Source organism: Trachinotus anak, unplaced genomic scaffold (assembly GCF_046630095.1).
Source record: "Trachinotus anak isolate AG129_WGS33_773 ecotype Australia unplaced genomic scaffold, CSIRO_AGI_Tana_v1 ptg000011l, whole genome shotgun sequence".
Lineage (NCBI taxonomy): Eukaryota > Metazoa > Chordata > Actinopteri > Carangiformes > Carangidae > Trachinotus > Trachinotus anak.
Window position 1 is genome coordinate 24966085 of NW_027273862.1, and position 16932 is coordinate 24983016.

The window sequence follows — 16932 nt, forward strand, 5'->3', positions numbered from 1 at the left end:
TAACTTTGAGAGGCTGAAAACAGCAAATATTTAGTTTTTGCTTTTTAAAAAAAAACAAAAAAAAACAAACAAAAAAAAACAAAGGATTTTAATAGTTTATCAATTTAAAAGTTATTTTTTGAATCAATAACTGATTAACCACATCACCATCACAGACGTACAAGGGACTGCAAACATTACACGCAAATTCCAGTCTATGGATGTTAATGAGACTCAAAAGTAAAAAGCCTTCACCTTTACCCTGACTCAAAACTTAAAAACTTTAACCACACATTTAAAAATGCTTAGATGTCAGAGCTCGAGTTGGTTAGTAATGACAGTTGAGCACATCTGTTTTTTCAGTGATAAATCAGCTCAAGCAGTAGTTAGCTAAACAGTAGTTTGCATTTGAACAGTTTATGGGATGTTAGTTTCTTTTGACATTTATCAGGGATGTAAAACAAATTTGACCGATTTGTATTTGCAGTCACTGTCCAAACAGCTCTGCTGTCATCTTTCACACTTATGTTCTAATGCCCCTTAAGGACCCTGCAGGGTTCCTGGGGTGCCCAATAAAAAGGGGAATAATTTATTTTCACCAGAATTATATTTCGGTCACGGGTTTCAAACACTTTCTGCAATAAAATTTTTTAAAGCAAAAATCTAATTTGTGTCACTTTAGGGGTCCTTGATATGAAAAAGTTTGAGAACTACTGCTTCTAAAGAACTCCAAATTACAACAGTTACATTAATCAAGAGTCCAGACACAGAGCGTAATGCTTAAACACCTTTATTGTGCCCAATCTGAACATACTCCACAACTGTAAGTAGCAGCAAACTTGGCAGACCACAATGAGGTAGACTTTCAAAACTCTAAAAAGCAGCTGGGCTAAGGGACAACAAGCTCAGCATGACAAACCTAATGGATAAAGAAAAGACACTTTGTCTTTGGCACACAGCTTATTATGCATTTATGTCCAACTGGAACAGGAAGGCAAAATGGGATAAGAAAGCATGGAATCATTTACTGGGGTCTACTCAAGCTGATAGTTGATAGGTTCATTTATCATCAGCTAAGTGGAAGTTCTTACATTCAACAGGAAACAAGCAGCTGTTGTAACATAGGCGTGTCCCCCTGCTGATGTACAAAAGTGATTAAAAACCACTGCCACCTCTCCACACGTGCAAATTAAAAAGTGCAAAAATCAAACTATGTACAGTCAAATGTTCATTCACTCTACTCTAGTCTCAACAGGATCCATCAGATGCTTGAGAAATGACAGATTACCAGTTGAAGCATATCCACTACTACTGTTACATACATTTAATATAACGACCAACAAAGCAAGTTAAAGTTGTATTTTCAACATTTTGTGCCCATTTAGTTGAAATTTGGGAGGGCAAATTAAAAAAAAAAAAAAAAGAATAGCCACAGAAAAATTTATGAGAAAAAAAAAAAAGGAAAAAAATAAAAATAAAGGGGGGGGTTTTCCCATAAACAGCCGCCCGGTAGAATTCTGTTCAAAATTTTCATGTCATGACTTAAAACTGTTTGTGTACAAATTAGTAAAAAACTGCGTAAAAATGTCTGAAATGCGACTGGTTAAATGAAGCCCAACATTCAACTCCCAAAAGTAAGAAACACCAGTTGGCTTGCACAGGAAAAACAGATGCCAACTGGGGGTAGGGGAGGGAGGGAGGAGGGGAAAAAAATAAAAATTTAAAGGCACTGTATGGCATTTGCCAATGAACGGCAATGAGACTTGCGTGATTGCTCTTCACTATGCAACACATGTAAACAAAAAAGAAAAAAGAAATGGCATTTTCATCCACTTCTTAACCTTAGGCTGACTCCCATCTTTCTGTCTGGCCACAAGTCTGGGAAAATGCATAAGTGTGAAGGGCCCCTTGTCTCTCCCAATAAGGTCACTGTGCATAGTGCCACTGTGAACAACAGCAAAAATGTAGCAAGTGCAAAAGTGAACATTTTCTACAGTGATTTATCCCCAGTGCCTGGTGGAGTGCCATGGTGCCCCTCGTGCTGAGGGATGTCTGGCACACGTGCTCTCCTTGGCGGGCAGCCTCGCCCCATGGAGGGGGGGGTCTTCCTCTGGCCCTTCAGAGCATTTGGGTCATTCTGTTCTAGCTGGAGTCTCTGTTCTTCTGGTTGCGCATGAGGGGCTGGTGGTTGCTCAAGATGTCCATGGAGTGCTGCCAGTGCCAGCAAGAGCGGCAGTAGTACTTGAAGCAGGCCTGGGTGTCAAAAGAAAAGTGATTGAGTGCATTGTAGCTGATTGTAGTTGGTAAAAAACACTTTCAGGTGATCTGTTTCAAACTGATACAACAGAATAAAATTTAAAAAAAAGGTCAATTCTGCTTTATTACAACTTAGATCTTATTTTGTAGTATTGGCCATTGTTTCTCAGTTACAAAATTGTACTTACCAAGTTAGTTGCTGAAATATAGAAACACAGCGTTGTCGCTACACTGCAGTCCAACAGGGTCTTCACCGTCAGTCAGGTAAACAAAACTAAAGACTGTAAAAGACCTACACCACTTTAAGTGGCAAAACCGAAAGCAAGCGCATCTTTCTATCAGTTATAATCCCTCACTGCAGTTAGAGCACGCAGGGTAGGTCAAAGTTGAGGCAGAAAGTCACGAAGTAAACTGAGATGTTAAATAGACAGTAAAGGTAATATCGCCACTCGTTTACATTTACTTATTTGGCAGATGCCTTTATCCAAAGCGACTTTCAAGTGAGGGACAACACTAAAGCCTCCGTGCAGGAGGAGACCTTGGTACAAGTACAAAATACAACATCTATTTGGTGAGTGCCAGGAAAAAATCTTTTGCAAACCTGAATAATAACTACTTGTTTCTTGCTGTGGCTTTTTAAAAGTTGTGTTCCCAGATGTCCACAAGTAACTTTGTATAGTCAGCACAGTGTTGAAGGCACAAACTACAAAAATAAGATCAGTGTTCTAATAAACCAGAACTATCATTTAATATCAGATTCATTACCACATTATCAAATTTAATCAGCATCATATTTGAAGGAACAAGATGATTTAATTTTACAGATATTATTTCTTCACTGTATTCATAATAGTTTTAATCTATTTCTATGTCTTACCCAAAGCACTTTCCAGTATAGTGAGACATATTTAAGGTGCTATACAAATTAATCTTGCTTAAACCAGACCTCTCAATCTTGTCAAGATGACAAATCTATAGAAACAAGTATAAATAAGGGGTTTTGGGAAATATTAAAGCAGCCATTTATGTTTTTTCTAGTACATTACAAAACCAGTTTGCTTTTTTAGTTTACACACTCAGGGGTCAAACAAATTTCATACTCTGGAGACAATATCTGGTCCAGAGTGAGATATGATAGAAACTACTGGCCGAAGTGCTGCTTTGACCAACTGACCCCTGACTATCAATAAGGCCTAGCAAGACAAATATTTGTTGAAATGGGAATTTCCACTGACCTGGTCTCTGCAGAAGAAAGGTCCAGGTTGGCGAAGGCAAACTTGACACATGGAGTCTTCCAGGTAGGGATCAATCTGGACCTGAGGGAGAAGAGCCATGGTGCTTAATTTACAGCAGTCACAACTAGTAGGTGGGTTTCCATCTAAATGCATCACAAATTTTTGCCATATTTCTTTAAAAAAAAAAAAAATCTGTAAAAGAAACATTAATGAGCATTTGTCCAGCTGGGTGCCATTAAAAACCATTGCAGAAGGTGACAAGTTCAGTCCTCATTGTGCCCCACAACTGATCTGCCACTATACAGCTTCACATGTTAATATGCTTTATATTATATATACACACACACTAAATCGTATTTCCATTGCCTTGCATTTCCTTTTGATTTAAAATTGATAAACAACTTTTCCACCTTAGCACCTGCAACATTGAGATTTTTTTTTTAAATTTTCTTTCAAGTTTTTTTTTTTTTTTTTTTTTTTTTTTTTTTTTTTTAAATGCACAAATTAAAAATGCACATTAACCACTGTTGAAAAGGTTTCATCACTGCAAGTGAGAACCTGCTGATTAAGCACCAGCATTCACTCAGGGTTTAAAGTCTAGAGAGTTTGTGCTGAGAGATGTGTTTTTTTTTTTGGGTTTTTTTTTTTTAAACAAGGAGAGTTTTGTAATATTTGGTATTCACTTGTGTTTTACTTAATTAAAGACAGATATGAGCCCTGTGCACAGTTTCTAGTAAAGACATTTAATCACACAGTCACTCAAAGACAGTCACTATCCACAGCAGCAGCAGAGACACTAATGATTAATTATAGAAAGTACAAAGACTAATTACAGAGCATCTTACCTTCTTTGTAAACTTGGGTGTTTTAATCTCCACAAATGCTGCACACACAGCCTTCAGATAACTGCGCTGATTGTTAAAAGTGACACGTCCAGAGCCTGTACACAAAAAAGTTGGATATAATTCGGTTTAGATCCAATAGTGTGGCAAAAACTTTCTGCACAGTAGATTTATATAAAACAGCTAACATGATAGCTTACTCATTGTCAATTTTGGACCCTCCAAGTCTGTTTCCTCAATGGTTAGCATCGTCTAAATGAGCTGCAATTGGTCTATTGCTCAAATCTTCATGTCAAAGTTTAAATCTATACATTTGTTGACAACAGTGAATACAACTCCACTGAAGTTCATCGAGAAAAATATCAGTATGAAATTTTGCCTATTCTGCCAACTCCTACTTATTTTTCAAGGAGTTTTCATTCAGACACCATCTTTAAAAAAGGTTAATCTTGAATTTGGGCATTTGTAGCTGACAATGTCTGCATGCACACACTGCAGTTGAATTTTGCCTTTACATTTGTCACTGAATAAAAATATGAAAAACCCCTTTAAATGCCCTCAGTCTCACCTATGGGGTACTTGTGCTTGTCCGTGTCAATGCCGGCGTACATGACTCCTCCAAACAGGTCGTTCATGATGCTGGCCAGCGCCTCAGCATTCAACATGCCATGCAGTGCACCAACAAACACCGTCTTACTGGGGTCCAAACGCTGGGCAGGGCAGCGCACATAGTTGCTGTCAGAGATCACCCAGGGTATGACCTGCACCTGTAGCAGCAGGGACGAGATACAAGAGTCTCACAATACTGAGCCTTGTTTCCTTTTGCTTTCCAATGAAAACCTGAAGTAGGATGAGAGTGGGGCTGGGTATCATTTGTTACCAGTAATTTTGATACCAATGCTGGTACAAGTACCAGAGTTCTGGTGCAGATACTTTTGAAACCTCAACTTTTCTGTCATTTAACAAAAAGGTGAAGTCCTAAAACAATATCTAGTCCAAACAAACTTTACCTAAATAATCTAAAACTGGCAACATTTTCATTTAAATCAGGAACTATTCAACTATGGCTGCAACTAACAGTTAATCTATTGATATTTTACCAGTCAAATAGGTTGCTTATTGTCTCCAACAAAGAGCAGATGCTCCTACTTGAGAAGCTATTTTTTTTGTTTTTAAATACATTTTATTATTTTGCTTAAAAAATTACTTAATCATTTAAGAATTGTTGCTAATGAATCTGCTGAAGTGATTGTTTCAGTTCTAATTTGATCAGATAATAAGTAAACAAGATTACAGTGTTGATACATGAAACACAATAGTCTTTAACCCATTTCACAACAAAAACGAAAGTAAAACCTAAAGAGGAAAGTAACATTTGACAATTACAACTACAACGAAAGGCATTACAAATAAAAGCTAAACCATAATGTAAATAAAGTTATGAATGGACATGTTTTATTTCAACAACCTGCATGTAACCAGAATCACATACTGTAGCTCATGATTACCAGACAATTTCCTCCATCACCCAAAATCTCTTGGGTCAGAAGATGATTTAGCCCCTTGACCTACTATTAAACACCTTCCAAACCCATGTGCCAGTCAGTAATGTTGTCTGATGTTCCCTGTTCTTGGAAGAAAATGATTTATGGACCAAATTCTTCCACAATCCACTGAGAATTGGTCAAGAAGCAGCAACAAAACAGCTGAGACAAGCTATGAAAAACACGCAGAGAGCATGACAACATTTATAAAAAGGCAGGCTAATGTCATTTTTAAGTGCTCTGGATGTGGAGGTAAAATTAATGTCACTTTCAGTCGGCTATCTTTAGTGTTGCGATCATGAGTGAGTAATTTTGAGGAATAATGTCTCAGTCAATCTGAATCATCCTCTAGATGTCTGCTAGACAAAGAAGGTGACAGTATCGATGTTATATAATGATAGAGCGTCTCCTCTCAAACTAAACCCAGACAATGAAATGTATTTTAGTGAACAGCCTCTGAATTACTCAGCAAAGCCCAAGAAGATGCAGTAAAGATAGGTTAGCAGAAATGTTTCCACTAGATTAGACACACCAGTTCTGGTCAAACATTTGGAAACAGATATACCGAGGTGAGTCAGTCTGTTCGTTACTGCAGACCAGAGTGACATGGGCACCTGTATCCATGGTAACTATGTAAAGATGGCGACATCTGTAGGGTCAAAATGCTTGATGAGAGCAACATGTTGCTGCCCAAGACTAAAATGTCTTCAGTTTTTGTTGACAAAAGTTGGACTAAAAACAAATCAAACAGCTGAAATTCGACACATCTGTCAAAAGATAAAGACTAAAACTAAATCAAAATCAGATGCCAAATCAACACCTAGCTTTAATGTACAGCTCGATTCTTGGTGCTACAGACACATTTTATGCATTTCAGCTTGATACCCAGTCTTTCTGTGCTCAGGGAGCAACCCTGATGTGAGATTCAGAAAGTCAAAGTGTACAAACATCGAGATTAAATGTTGACGTGGTACTGTTTAAATGCTTCCAGTATTTTTGCAATAAACCAAGATATATGTACACCAAGGTATGAAAGGTACAATACACAATCTAGAGTAATGCAATCCAATACATTAGACCTGCAATAAATCATAACTGTAAAGCAAAATTTTGGCTTTGAGATATTTTGTATGATAATTACAATAATAGTTTATAATGGTTGACACTGCTTAATACTAAAAGAAGTTTGTGATATTTTAGGAGAGGAAGTGCTTATTGCAAGGCTAGGTGTTATATTAGTGTGGATATTGTTTTGTATCTAATAAATGTAACTGTATATTGCAGCGCATTATTTTGCCTTGTGTTTCTACTCACATCCTTGCATCGCATTCTGCGGCTGGACATCTTGAAGTAATACTCTAGTTTGTCCCTGGGATGAAACGGGTCCTGGGAGCAGGCATGGAGCAATGCCCGGACAGACTTCTCATTCTCAAATACCAGGTAAACATAGCCTACAAACCATAGAGCAAATAAATAAATAATACATTTAAAAAAAAAAAAAAAAGAGTATTATTATGGTGTATTATGGTGGGAAACTGTCAAAAGTGTCAAATAGACTTTTGCAATTTTTAGGCAGTAACTGCAGTAAAGATCAATTACAAACAGATGGCACACAAGTGCATCATTAGGTGCAATAGCAATTTGTAATGTGTCAGCTTTAATGGAGGCCTGGAGGATTTTGATTAAAATAAATTCTAATCAATAATTGCAATAAATACTTACAATCCTTGACATATTTTATATGTAGTATGTGACATTTTATACGTAGTATGTGCCAACAGACATGGAAAACCTGCAATACCAAAGAGGAGCAGAGGCCACAAATAGATCCACAAACACTAACCAGAACATTTTCTGACCAACAACAAGTAGAATTGAGTCCAAAGTCAAACCCAACCATTATAAAACTGGCATTTACTCCCTGCTTCTAGCACCATGCTTTATACTCCAATTATGCCCAGAATCACCATCCTAAGTATCTGTAATTACACACAATCAAACTCACCAGCATACCATGTGCTCACCACAGTGCTACCCTGAAGAAGAAAAAAAAACATAGCCTACCAAACTTGTTACCTTTGGCCACATTACCTTTGGGAGGGCACCGAGGGTGCTTTCCATCCTTACCCGGCCATTCCACCGTCAGAGGGCCGTAGCCACTGAAGGTGTTGATGAGACCAGCTGGGAGAGAGGAGGGGGTGATAAATGGATACGTTTTTTTATATAGCAATAAGGGAAAAAAAAAAAAAAAAAAAAAATCTGTGAAACCACAATGAAATCAGTGAAAATAGGCTTACATTGAAATACTTCTCTACACGTACATAACCTACAGTGTAACAGATTGATATAAAATGATATGAAGAAAAAAATTTTTTTAACTAGCATTAATTAAACAAATTAAAAGTGAACAGTGAGCCCACAATCCATTTAAACACTGCACTTTCAACCTTAGACATGTGTTGATAAGATTTATCAATATTATGTAATACCATTTGAAACAGTTTATCAAATTTAGTGCCGACATAGTGTGAAATTTCACAGAGAATAAAAGTTAATCTGTGTTGTGAATGTACACTTTGAAATGATGGATTTTGCAAGTAACATCTAGTCAGAGATCTCCAATGCAAAGGAAGCATTTTCTAAACATTTCTGAAATATGTTAAAACAATTCCTGCCTGCATTATGTTTGAACAATAAAAATATAGAAATAATGGATTTAAGCACAGCCACATGCAGGCTGCTAAACCACTGCACTGCAACATTTAGCCTAACAAGCATCTCTCTGGCACTGAAATTAAAGCAGACAGTATGTTGGCAGCAGCAGAAGTTACCTTCTGTGATGTCCCAGGGCACGCCACCAAGAAAGACCTTGCAGGAATACAGAGGATCCTTGTTGTTTCTGGGAGGCAGCTGACCGCTCCAGGTGAATGTGGCCTCATTCACAGCTGATGAGTCAAGAAAAGTAGCCAAAATTCACAACTCACTTCTATCCACAAAAGCACCACAACTACTGTACACACTATCAAAACTAAGTTGAGAGACTTACCAAAGGGTAGTGCAGTAATAAATGAGAAATGTGAAGAGTTTTAGATTTACCAGCAGCCTGCCTGTGCAAGCCAGCCTCCCTCTCAATGCTGAATGCATCATCTGACTGGTCAAGCATGTCTGCACCAGGCCACGGACAGCCAGTGCGCCAGCGGCGGGAAATGGCTGAGGAGGAGGGGCTGGCACTGGATGGTGGAGTCAGGGGAGAGCTGGAGTCCTGGGGATCCAGACGGGAGCCCATTCGCAGCAAATCTTTCTGCATGTTTGATGCAAGATAAGGCAGGGGAGGGGAAATCCGCAAAGTCGACTGAAGAGAAAAGACATGTCCAGACAATGGAATATGAATGGAGACCTAATTGTAAGTGACTAATATGAATTAAGATCTTTTATACTGAAAAACCAGACGTTACAATCGTGAAAGAAATGTAAAATCATTGGCTGTCAATCAGAATTGGTTATCTTAAAGATTTAAATGTAGATGAGTGCACCAACACAGCTACAGCTCAGCATATCATGACCTGGCTGTCCAATCAGCCTCAGTATTTGTTTGGTACATCAAAATGCCACAGTGGATAGTCTATAGAGTTTTGTGACAAATATTCCCCACCCGAATGGCCCCTAGCAATCCAACGCACAAAACAGGAGTTACCGGTGAGTATCATGTGCCTTACCAGCATGTCACAGAGGTGGTCTGAGCCAGAGCTGAAGCCGCTGGTCTCCGAGTCTTCGGGACTGCTGGAGCGAGAGTCCAAAAAGGAGCTTGAGTCCAGTCGGTTTGCCATGCGAGCCATGCAAGGGAACTTCTCCAGGAAGTCAGCAGTCATGCTCATGGAGTCAGGGGGCAGGTAACCTGGGGGTTTTCCAAGGATGCTGCTGAAGGGACTGTTCAGAAAACCTTGCACTGTAGGAACAGGACAGTTACACCGTTTACAGTAAAAATGAGATACTTCAGAGCAATTTCAGAGTAACAGTGGCAGTATTACCACCACAGCTTGTTATTTTTGTCAGTTTTGCAAGTGGACAACCAAACTGAAGAAAATGGATGTGTGTGTTGAGTTTACAGAGCCAGATCAGTCAGTCAGGAGGCTTGGTGCACTACAAATTCACATTTCTAAAATGTGCATCTTTCCTTCCTCTTTGAGAAAATCTATTCTACAACTGGATCAGCACAGTAAAGAAAACTGGGTCTGTGCAATGAATCTGCAGGCAAACATTGATTTGACAGAACTGAAAAGCTGCAACGTAAAACTCAAGTCTCCGAAATGTAGAAGAGGGGACATGATGTGCAAGTTAATGAGCCAACAGCAACCTGAAAAGCGCAAGTTGAAGCATTTTCACTTTTACATTTGACGTTGTGTAACTTGACTGCTATTTGAAACACAATCTTGTCACAGAAGCTAAACAGCAAAATTCACTGAGGTCAATTCAGACACCCCTCCCAAGCAAAGTCCAGTGACGGCTAAACAGCAATTCCTTAGGTATTAATCAGCATCTTCTTCCTCTTGATAACCAAGTGAGTCAGCTGGCAACTGTGACAGATATGTACCGTGTGGCCTGTAACAGTGAACATGAGGCTCTGAGGGGATTATTCAGCTGTAGGCCGCATTCAAAGCTCTGTCCCACTTTGTTGCGGGCCCAGTTTAGAAAGCTCTAAATGAAGTTATGCCAGGTCAGTTTGGACATGCAGTGATAAAACTATAGCTCTACAAATAGGTCAGGACAAAATGGGGCACAGTAATAGTCGATGATGTCTCTCTAAAAGACAGACACTCATCTCAAAACTGTCCGACAGCGCTAATGTCAGCAATTATTTCATCTTAGTTCACGCGTGTATGTGGGAATATGTTTCTCCATTTTTCTGACCAAACCTATAAAGTCGCCCTGAAAAACAAACATAATCAGTTTGATCAACAGGTAATAGTTAAATATTTAGAACTAGCCTATAGGGCAAGCCGATTAAGGTTTAGGTAAGAAAAAAAGTAGCTTCATTTGATTGTTTTTTTTATGTTTGCTGGACTGCTACAGATGCAGCAAAGCAAAAGTGCCACATCATCCTCCCTAGTGACGCTACAGCCTGTTCCCACACTCAGACACACTGCTGTTAATAACCATCACAATTCAATATAAATGAGGGCTATACAAATCAAGGCATGCAACCTCACAGATGTTAAAATATCTACCGTCATGTAGAAATAAATGGTGTCACGAGAGCAAACAACCTCTTGGGAAAACAGCTACCAGCACTTACCTGACTCTGGGACCTTATGTGGTATAAAACATAGAAGACCAAGCTGCAGGTTTTGCTACAAATCCTAAATATAGTCAGGTAAACAAGGGGCCTGGTACTTACTGGAGGGTGAGCTGGTCTGGAGCTGGGAGGGGGAGGCATGTGTGTCCGTCTCCTGGTTGCTCCAGGGTCTGTCCCAGCTGGACAGACGGAGGGACTGGAGGCCCAGGCCCAGGTCTGTGACACCCGATGGGCCCCTGGATGACGGCATCTCCTGGGAGCCGGGCATGCCACCACAGTTGGGGAAGAGCATCCTCCTGCTGCCCACTGCAGCCAGCTCTGACTCTTTTAGGTCCGAGATCCAGTTCAGAGATGTAGCAAAAAGAGAGGAGAGAGGAAGTGTTAGAGAAGAACTGTTTCAGTCTGCGTTACAAAGAAAACTGAAGCGGGAGATTTGTCACACAAAACTGAAGAAAAATCTGATTAAAAATAAAAAACTTCCCTCATCATCACATCTCCCCCTACCCTGGCTGACGGGGGAGCTAACCTGCTTCTGTGCCCGGTGCAACTGCCATGCATCTCCGTCCGCATCACTGACCCACCTAGCAGCATGTGACATGGCTGCTGATGCACTCGCACACCCCTGCTAATGACATCAGCTCCCCCCCCACCCCCCACCTCCCTGCTTCCTTGCCTAACAACTGTGTAATGAAAAATTCCTGTCAGAGCTATTGGCTTGTTGATAGAAGTACTCCCCTCTCTGGTAGGCACAGCACGTCTCAGAGTCGGTGGGAAGACAGCCGCCACTGCTGCCGCTGTTACTGCTGCTTACACTGTGTCTAGCCTTGTTTCCTGAGCGAGCTGACAGAGAGGCAGGAAGGGAGGGGGAAGCGATGGGCAGAGCTACAGCAGCATGGTGGGAGGCAGCATGGGAGATGGGAGCAAATGACTCAGCAGACTCTAACTAAAAGTACTTCGGGCTTGAGGATGCTCTGATAATTTCATTTATAAAAAAAATCACTGTACTCACAGGTTGGTGAATTCTTCAGATTTTTTGCACAAAAACAAATACAACGAAGAAAGAGGCAAGCAAAGCCTCGCCGTAGCACAAACAGCTGACTGATCAGATGTTGAGGACGTAGCGATTTGCACCGCCAGCTCCTCCCTGCCCTCTCCAGGTCTGGAAAGCTTCCAGCAACAGCCCTGATTCAGCAACACCAAGCTGGGGTGGATGGGGCAGAGAGGCCACAGCAGAAGTTTAGCTCAGTGTGCGTCAAGATCCAATTTACTTTTGTGTCACTTAAAAGTTACATAACATTTGTGCTGCTGCTTGTTTAAGAGTGAGCAGACCATTATAATATGACTATAGTCTGTTAGTCACAAGTGCAGACATGTCCTCAGCAAATTAACAATTCAAGGAAAGGACGCAGGGAGGGTGCTGAGCCCAAATCTTGGCAAATCTCACTCCTGGGGTAAAAAACGAACACTAAGAATTGCTGCAATGCTGCGGACTGCGATGCACCATGAATCAGCTGCTGGCACTCAAAGATAATGACAAGGTGAAGGAGGTTTAGCAGATGGCAATTCTGGCTGAGAAAGTGAAAGGGCTTCTTCTGTGGTGGGGATGCAACTTCTCATCTTTTAAAGAAAACCCCTGTTAGAATTGAGATGTGGTATTGTACCTTGCATTCAGGGTCATTTTATGGTTTTCTGGTCACAATGTGTAGCTACAACAAAAATGAAGTATCAATAAAAATCATGAAGAAATGTCAATCACAACTTTGCAGAGCTCAATTCATCAAATGTCAATTAAGAACATTAGGCATCACTTCAGCATTTTTTTCCCAAAAAATTACTGAAATAAATCAAAATAGATTTCCCCCCCCCCCCATCAACCAATCCTTTCAGCTCCTCGTTTCAGAATCTGTAGTTTTTAGGAAGCTGTGGAGAATTTACATTCACCTACAATTAACCCTTAGTGGGTATTTCCAGGCTGATTCATGCATTCTTCTGAGAAAATGAGGATTTTTTCACTATTTTCTGCCATTTTATAGATTAGATGACTGATCGACATATGAAGTATTTTCCAACCAAAATAGTTTTCCAGGCAACATGGCTTTGAAACAGTATTGAGCCTTTCATGTGTGGGGGTATAACATTTACAGAGAGTATGAAAAATAAATAAATAAATAAAAAAATCCAAGTCAGGTGAAGCTTTAAACTTCATCTTCGGCGTCTGTTCAGAATTTTCTCACAGGGATGAGGGTCAGTGGAGGGACTTAATCATCTCAGTAAAACCTGATCAGTGTTTAAACGTTACACAAGCAGCGTCGGTAACTAAGCAGGGACGTTTTCTTGCTTTGCACCTCCATTTTTTAAATGGCGGATGATAACCAGCAGTTAAAGTGCATAGATTTATTTGTTTGTTTAAGACTTACTTCCATTATTATACGCTGCAGGAATTAGTTTTTATTTAATACTGAATTGTTCCAATCTGAGCACTGACATAAAACATGGGGCAGTGACTCCTCTGTGAGCGGTCACCCAGACTGGATATTTACCCATTAGATGTAGTGTTTCATTCAGTCTTGTGTGAACCTCTCTCAACCTTATATTTTCCTCTTCTGTTTATTTTTTCTTTATCCCAGTTATGTCACTGTTTTTATTTTTATTTTTTGATAATGTTGCTGCCCCATTTCTAAATGAAATTTCAATGCCATCTTCCTGTTTGACTGCTAGTGCATCTGCCAGTTTTTGTTCCCTTAACTGTTCACAATCTGAAGTCTGAATAATGCTTCACGTTTCATTCATCACCACCTGCTCCAGAGTGGAAAAACAAACGACACTTTACCACACAGCAGGTCTGGCTTTCCCTTGGTGCTGTTGGGTGTGGTGCACACACCGGTGAAATCCACAGCGTTGCCCAGTATGGTGTTTATCCTGCGGAAGATGTCCGCGTTGCTGCAGGTGGACAGGGCCAGGGACTCGGTGTCGGGGCTCTCCGGCCTGCGGGGGTCGTTTCTCTGCAGGAGGGAGCCAGAGGGGGGGGGGGGAGGGGGGGGGGGGGGGGGGGGGGGGGGGAGAGGAGGGGGGGGGGGGCAGTTAGGTCGGCATGTATGCTCCCAGTTGACCTCAAGGTTTGGACACATGTGGCACAGTGAAAAAACATTGTTCAGTCTTTGTTTAGGTCTCACACCTTAAAAAAAAAAAACACGTCTGTAGCGGATTCCTGGCACAAAAGGTGAAACGGTAAAAGTTAAAGTGGCTGAAAACTAACTCAGTTCACCGATTTAATTTAGGTTTTTTTAACTCACCTGGGAAAACGCCATGATGAGAACCGACAGCCTATGACAAGTGTCACAATAATTGCCGCCGGCTGCAATAAAAGGTCATATTTATGAAGTTTGCTAACCTGCTAATTAGAGTCAATTTAGTGAACGTGTGCTCGGTGAGTGACTGAACCTCGGGGGCTTCCGTCCGTTCACGTGCTCCGCGTCAAAAAGCGAACCGCAAAAATAAAATCACGCGTCAGTCACGCACGTTTTAAAACCCACAGTCATAATGGTTCATCATCACAGGATCGTCATGGATGAAAAATGCTTTCTAATATTTCCTGCTCAATGCATTTTGGGATACACCCCACAGTATGTAAAATAATACTAATATAATATGCAAATGTCCTTCTGTTTTCCCGAACCGTATTATTATTATTATTATTATTATTATTATTATTATATGAAAGCATATTATCAAAGAGTTAAAAAAAGACTCTTCAGTCAATTAATAGACAGATTTTTAGTTCATTAATTTATTTGAATCGATGAACATTTGAATGTTTTTAGCCTTTATTTATTCACCCTGATCACTATGACTACAGGGAAATCTTGTTTAAAAAAACAAAACAAAAACAAAACATAAAAAGTAAGAAAAGAAAGAAAAGTAAAACAGAAATAAAAATGTTGGGGTGAACCATGATAACATATCTTCCACTTAAAAACAGCTTGATGCAGTTTACCACAGATCAGCTAACTCTCAAAATTCACTACAAAGGCCTTTAAAACACACAGATTTTATTTTGAAATTCACAGCTAACAAGAAGACATTTTTATTGTAGATCTCCTCCAGGGGGCAGCTTGCTTTCCCCAGCTGCTTCATGCCTGCTGGTCGTGTGGGTGTTGGGCCAGTAGAGGGCGACAAAGCCCTGCATTAAAAAGTCTCCAGGCCTCCCCATGGATGTATTATAAGACTGATCAAACTTCCTGCTGTTTTCTTGCAGACCGGAAGAAGTCGTCTTTTCTCTCAGCCACATTCAAACATTTTCACCAAGTTGACATTATTAAAAAATTGTAACAATGACAGGAAGGCAAAAGCCCCTTCCTCTCCGAAGAAGGAGGTGTTGAGCTCTGTTTCTAGAGACAGGGGGCTTCGTCATTTACTTTCATATTCATTTTGTTTTACAGAAATCACAGTGAAAAACAGAAGTGCCAACATGTTACTTAAAAAAAACAGCAACTTGTACTATGTTGTCTGATGCTGCTCTAACCCTTAAAGTAACTGTTAATTTATCATTTTGTGGTTGAATCTGTTCATGTTGCTCCCACCGCACTGAGCCACTGCAGTGATGTTGTAATAAAGGATAAATAAAATATATTTTGTTTATATTTTGTGTTTTACACGGAACACGCCATACCATGCAGTTCATTAAAAATTTCCAGAGAGGTTTCTGAGACAACAAATACCCTCAGAAATGGCAGCAGCTGTATGTTCAGGTTTGTGTCTGCACATGAAAACAGCAGAGGAAACGAAATGTCCTGTCTTCCAATTCATAGCATCCCCATCTTCACACTCTATTGATTTCATGTCAATCCAAATATTCTGTGTGAAAGTGAAGTTAAATGACCCATTTTCCTATGAAGGGCGAACAGTGATTCTTGAGAGAATTATATTCCTCTGCTGAAGAGGAGAGTCTGTCGTCAGGGTTTTAACCTTATACATATATACGATCAGTTCTCTGCTTGTCTTAGCACCCAGTGATGCAGCATAAAATCCCATGTAAGGCTTCTTAAAATTGTTAATCACTTATTGTGATTTAGTTTAGAAAATGTCCAAAAGTAGTGAAGATGTTCAGTGTCTCAGAGCTCATGGTGCCTTCAACATGTTTTATCTGACCAATTTAAAACCCAAATACTCAGTAAATAATATTAAAAGAAACGGCAAAGCCCCACATTTGAGAATCAGCAAATGTTTGACAGTTTCGCTTGATAAACTTTAATTTGCAGACAATTCGTTTCTCATGTGAATGCATTGTTTCCACATTTGTCTCCTTTATTCTCAAAGCCTGATTTTTTTTTTTTTTTGATTAAATGGTTCCAATGCTAGAAATACAGAAAGCCAGCACATTTCAACCCAAAAGACCATCATGTCAAAGTTTTAAGTTCAATGCTAACGTATTGATTTAAGAAATGTTCCGCACAGATGAAGCTGTCACAGGGTATCGGATCAAATGTTGTCAAAGGCAGCATTTGGTGCAGCACCAGTCCTGTATGGACTTAACTGAGTTGGGACAAGATGGACAAATGTTTGCAGTAAACCAGCAGCACTGTTATCACTACAATTAGGCAGCTGGTCGTATTGAGAAGACTCACTTAAATGTCCCTCAAGGAGCCGTCACGGTTGGGTGAGCAGAGCATCAGTGTGTGTGCGTGTGTGTGTGTGTGTGGGGGGGGGGGGGGGGGGGTGTGAAGGTCAGCTCCATGTATGATGCAAAGAGACACTAATGCAAGGATGCCTACAAATGAAAAGTT

General features: G+C 40.1%; 1 protein-coding gene across 3 annotated transcripts; it reads right to left on the reverse strand.

Moving 5' to 3' along the window:
- Nucleotides 1–753: 753 nt before the first annotated feature.
- Nucleotides 754–14603, reverse strand: cpeb1b (cytoplasmic polyadenylation element binding protein 1b). Of its 3 annotated transcripts, none has more exons than XM_071489240.1 (12): nucleotides 14443–14603; nucleotides 13980–14151; nucleotides 11252–11473; nucleotides 9573–9802; nucleotides 8953–9208; nucleotides 8688–8801; nucleotides 7948–8037; nucleotides 7171–7307; nucleotides 4881–5079; nucleotides 4316–4410; nucleotides 3471–3551; nucleotides 754–2232 (listed from the first exon to the last, which is right to left on the reverse strand). In XM_071489240.1, the coding sequence occupies exons 1-12, from the start codon at nucleotides 14455–14457 to the stop codon at nucleotides 2122–2124; spliced, it is 1722 nt and encodes a 573-aa protein (XP_071345341.1). In that variant the 5' UTR covers nucleotides 14458–14603; the 3' UTR covers nucleotides 754–2121. The 3 variants fall into 3 exon arrangements, with proteins under 3 accessions (XP_071345341.1, XP_071345339.1, XP_071345338.1); XM_071489238.1 differs by having other exon boundaries at nucleotides 7933–8037; XM_071489237.1 differs by having other exon boundaries at nucleotides 7921–8037.
- Between the last annotated feature and the right edge of the window lie 2329 nt (nucleotides 14604–16932).

What these genes read in the sequence shown, in the direction of transcription:
- cpeb1b (XM_071489237.1), bottom strand. An exon ending in AAAGCCAGACCTGCTGTGTG is followed by an intron (nt 11,474 to 13,979) that starts GTAAAGTGTCGT and finishes CGGACCTAAAAG; the next exon opens with AGTCAGAGCTGGCTGCAGTG. An exon ending in GGCCAAAGGTAACAAGTTTG is followed by an intron (nt 7,308 to 7,920) that starts GTAGGCTATGTT and finishes TATGGTTTGTAG; the next exon opens with GCTATGTTTACCTGGTATTT.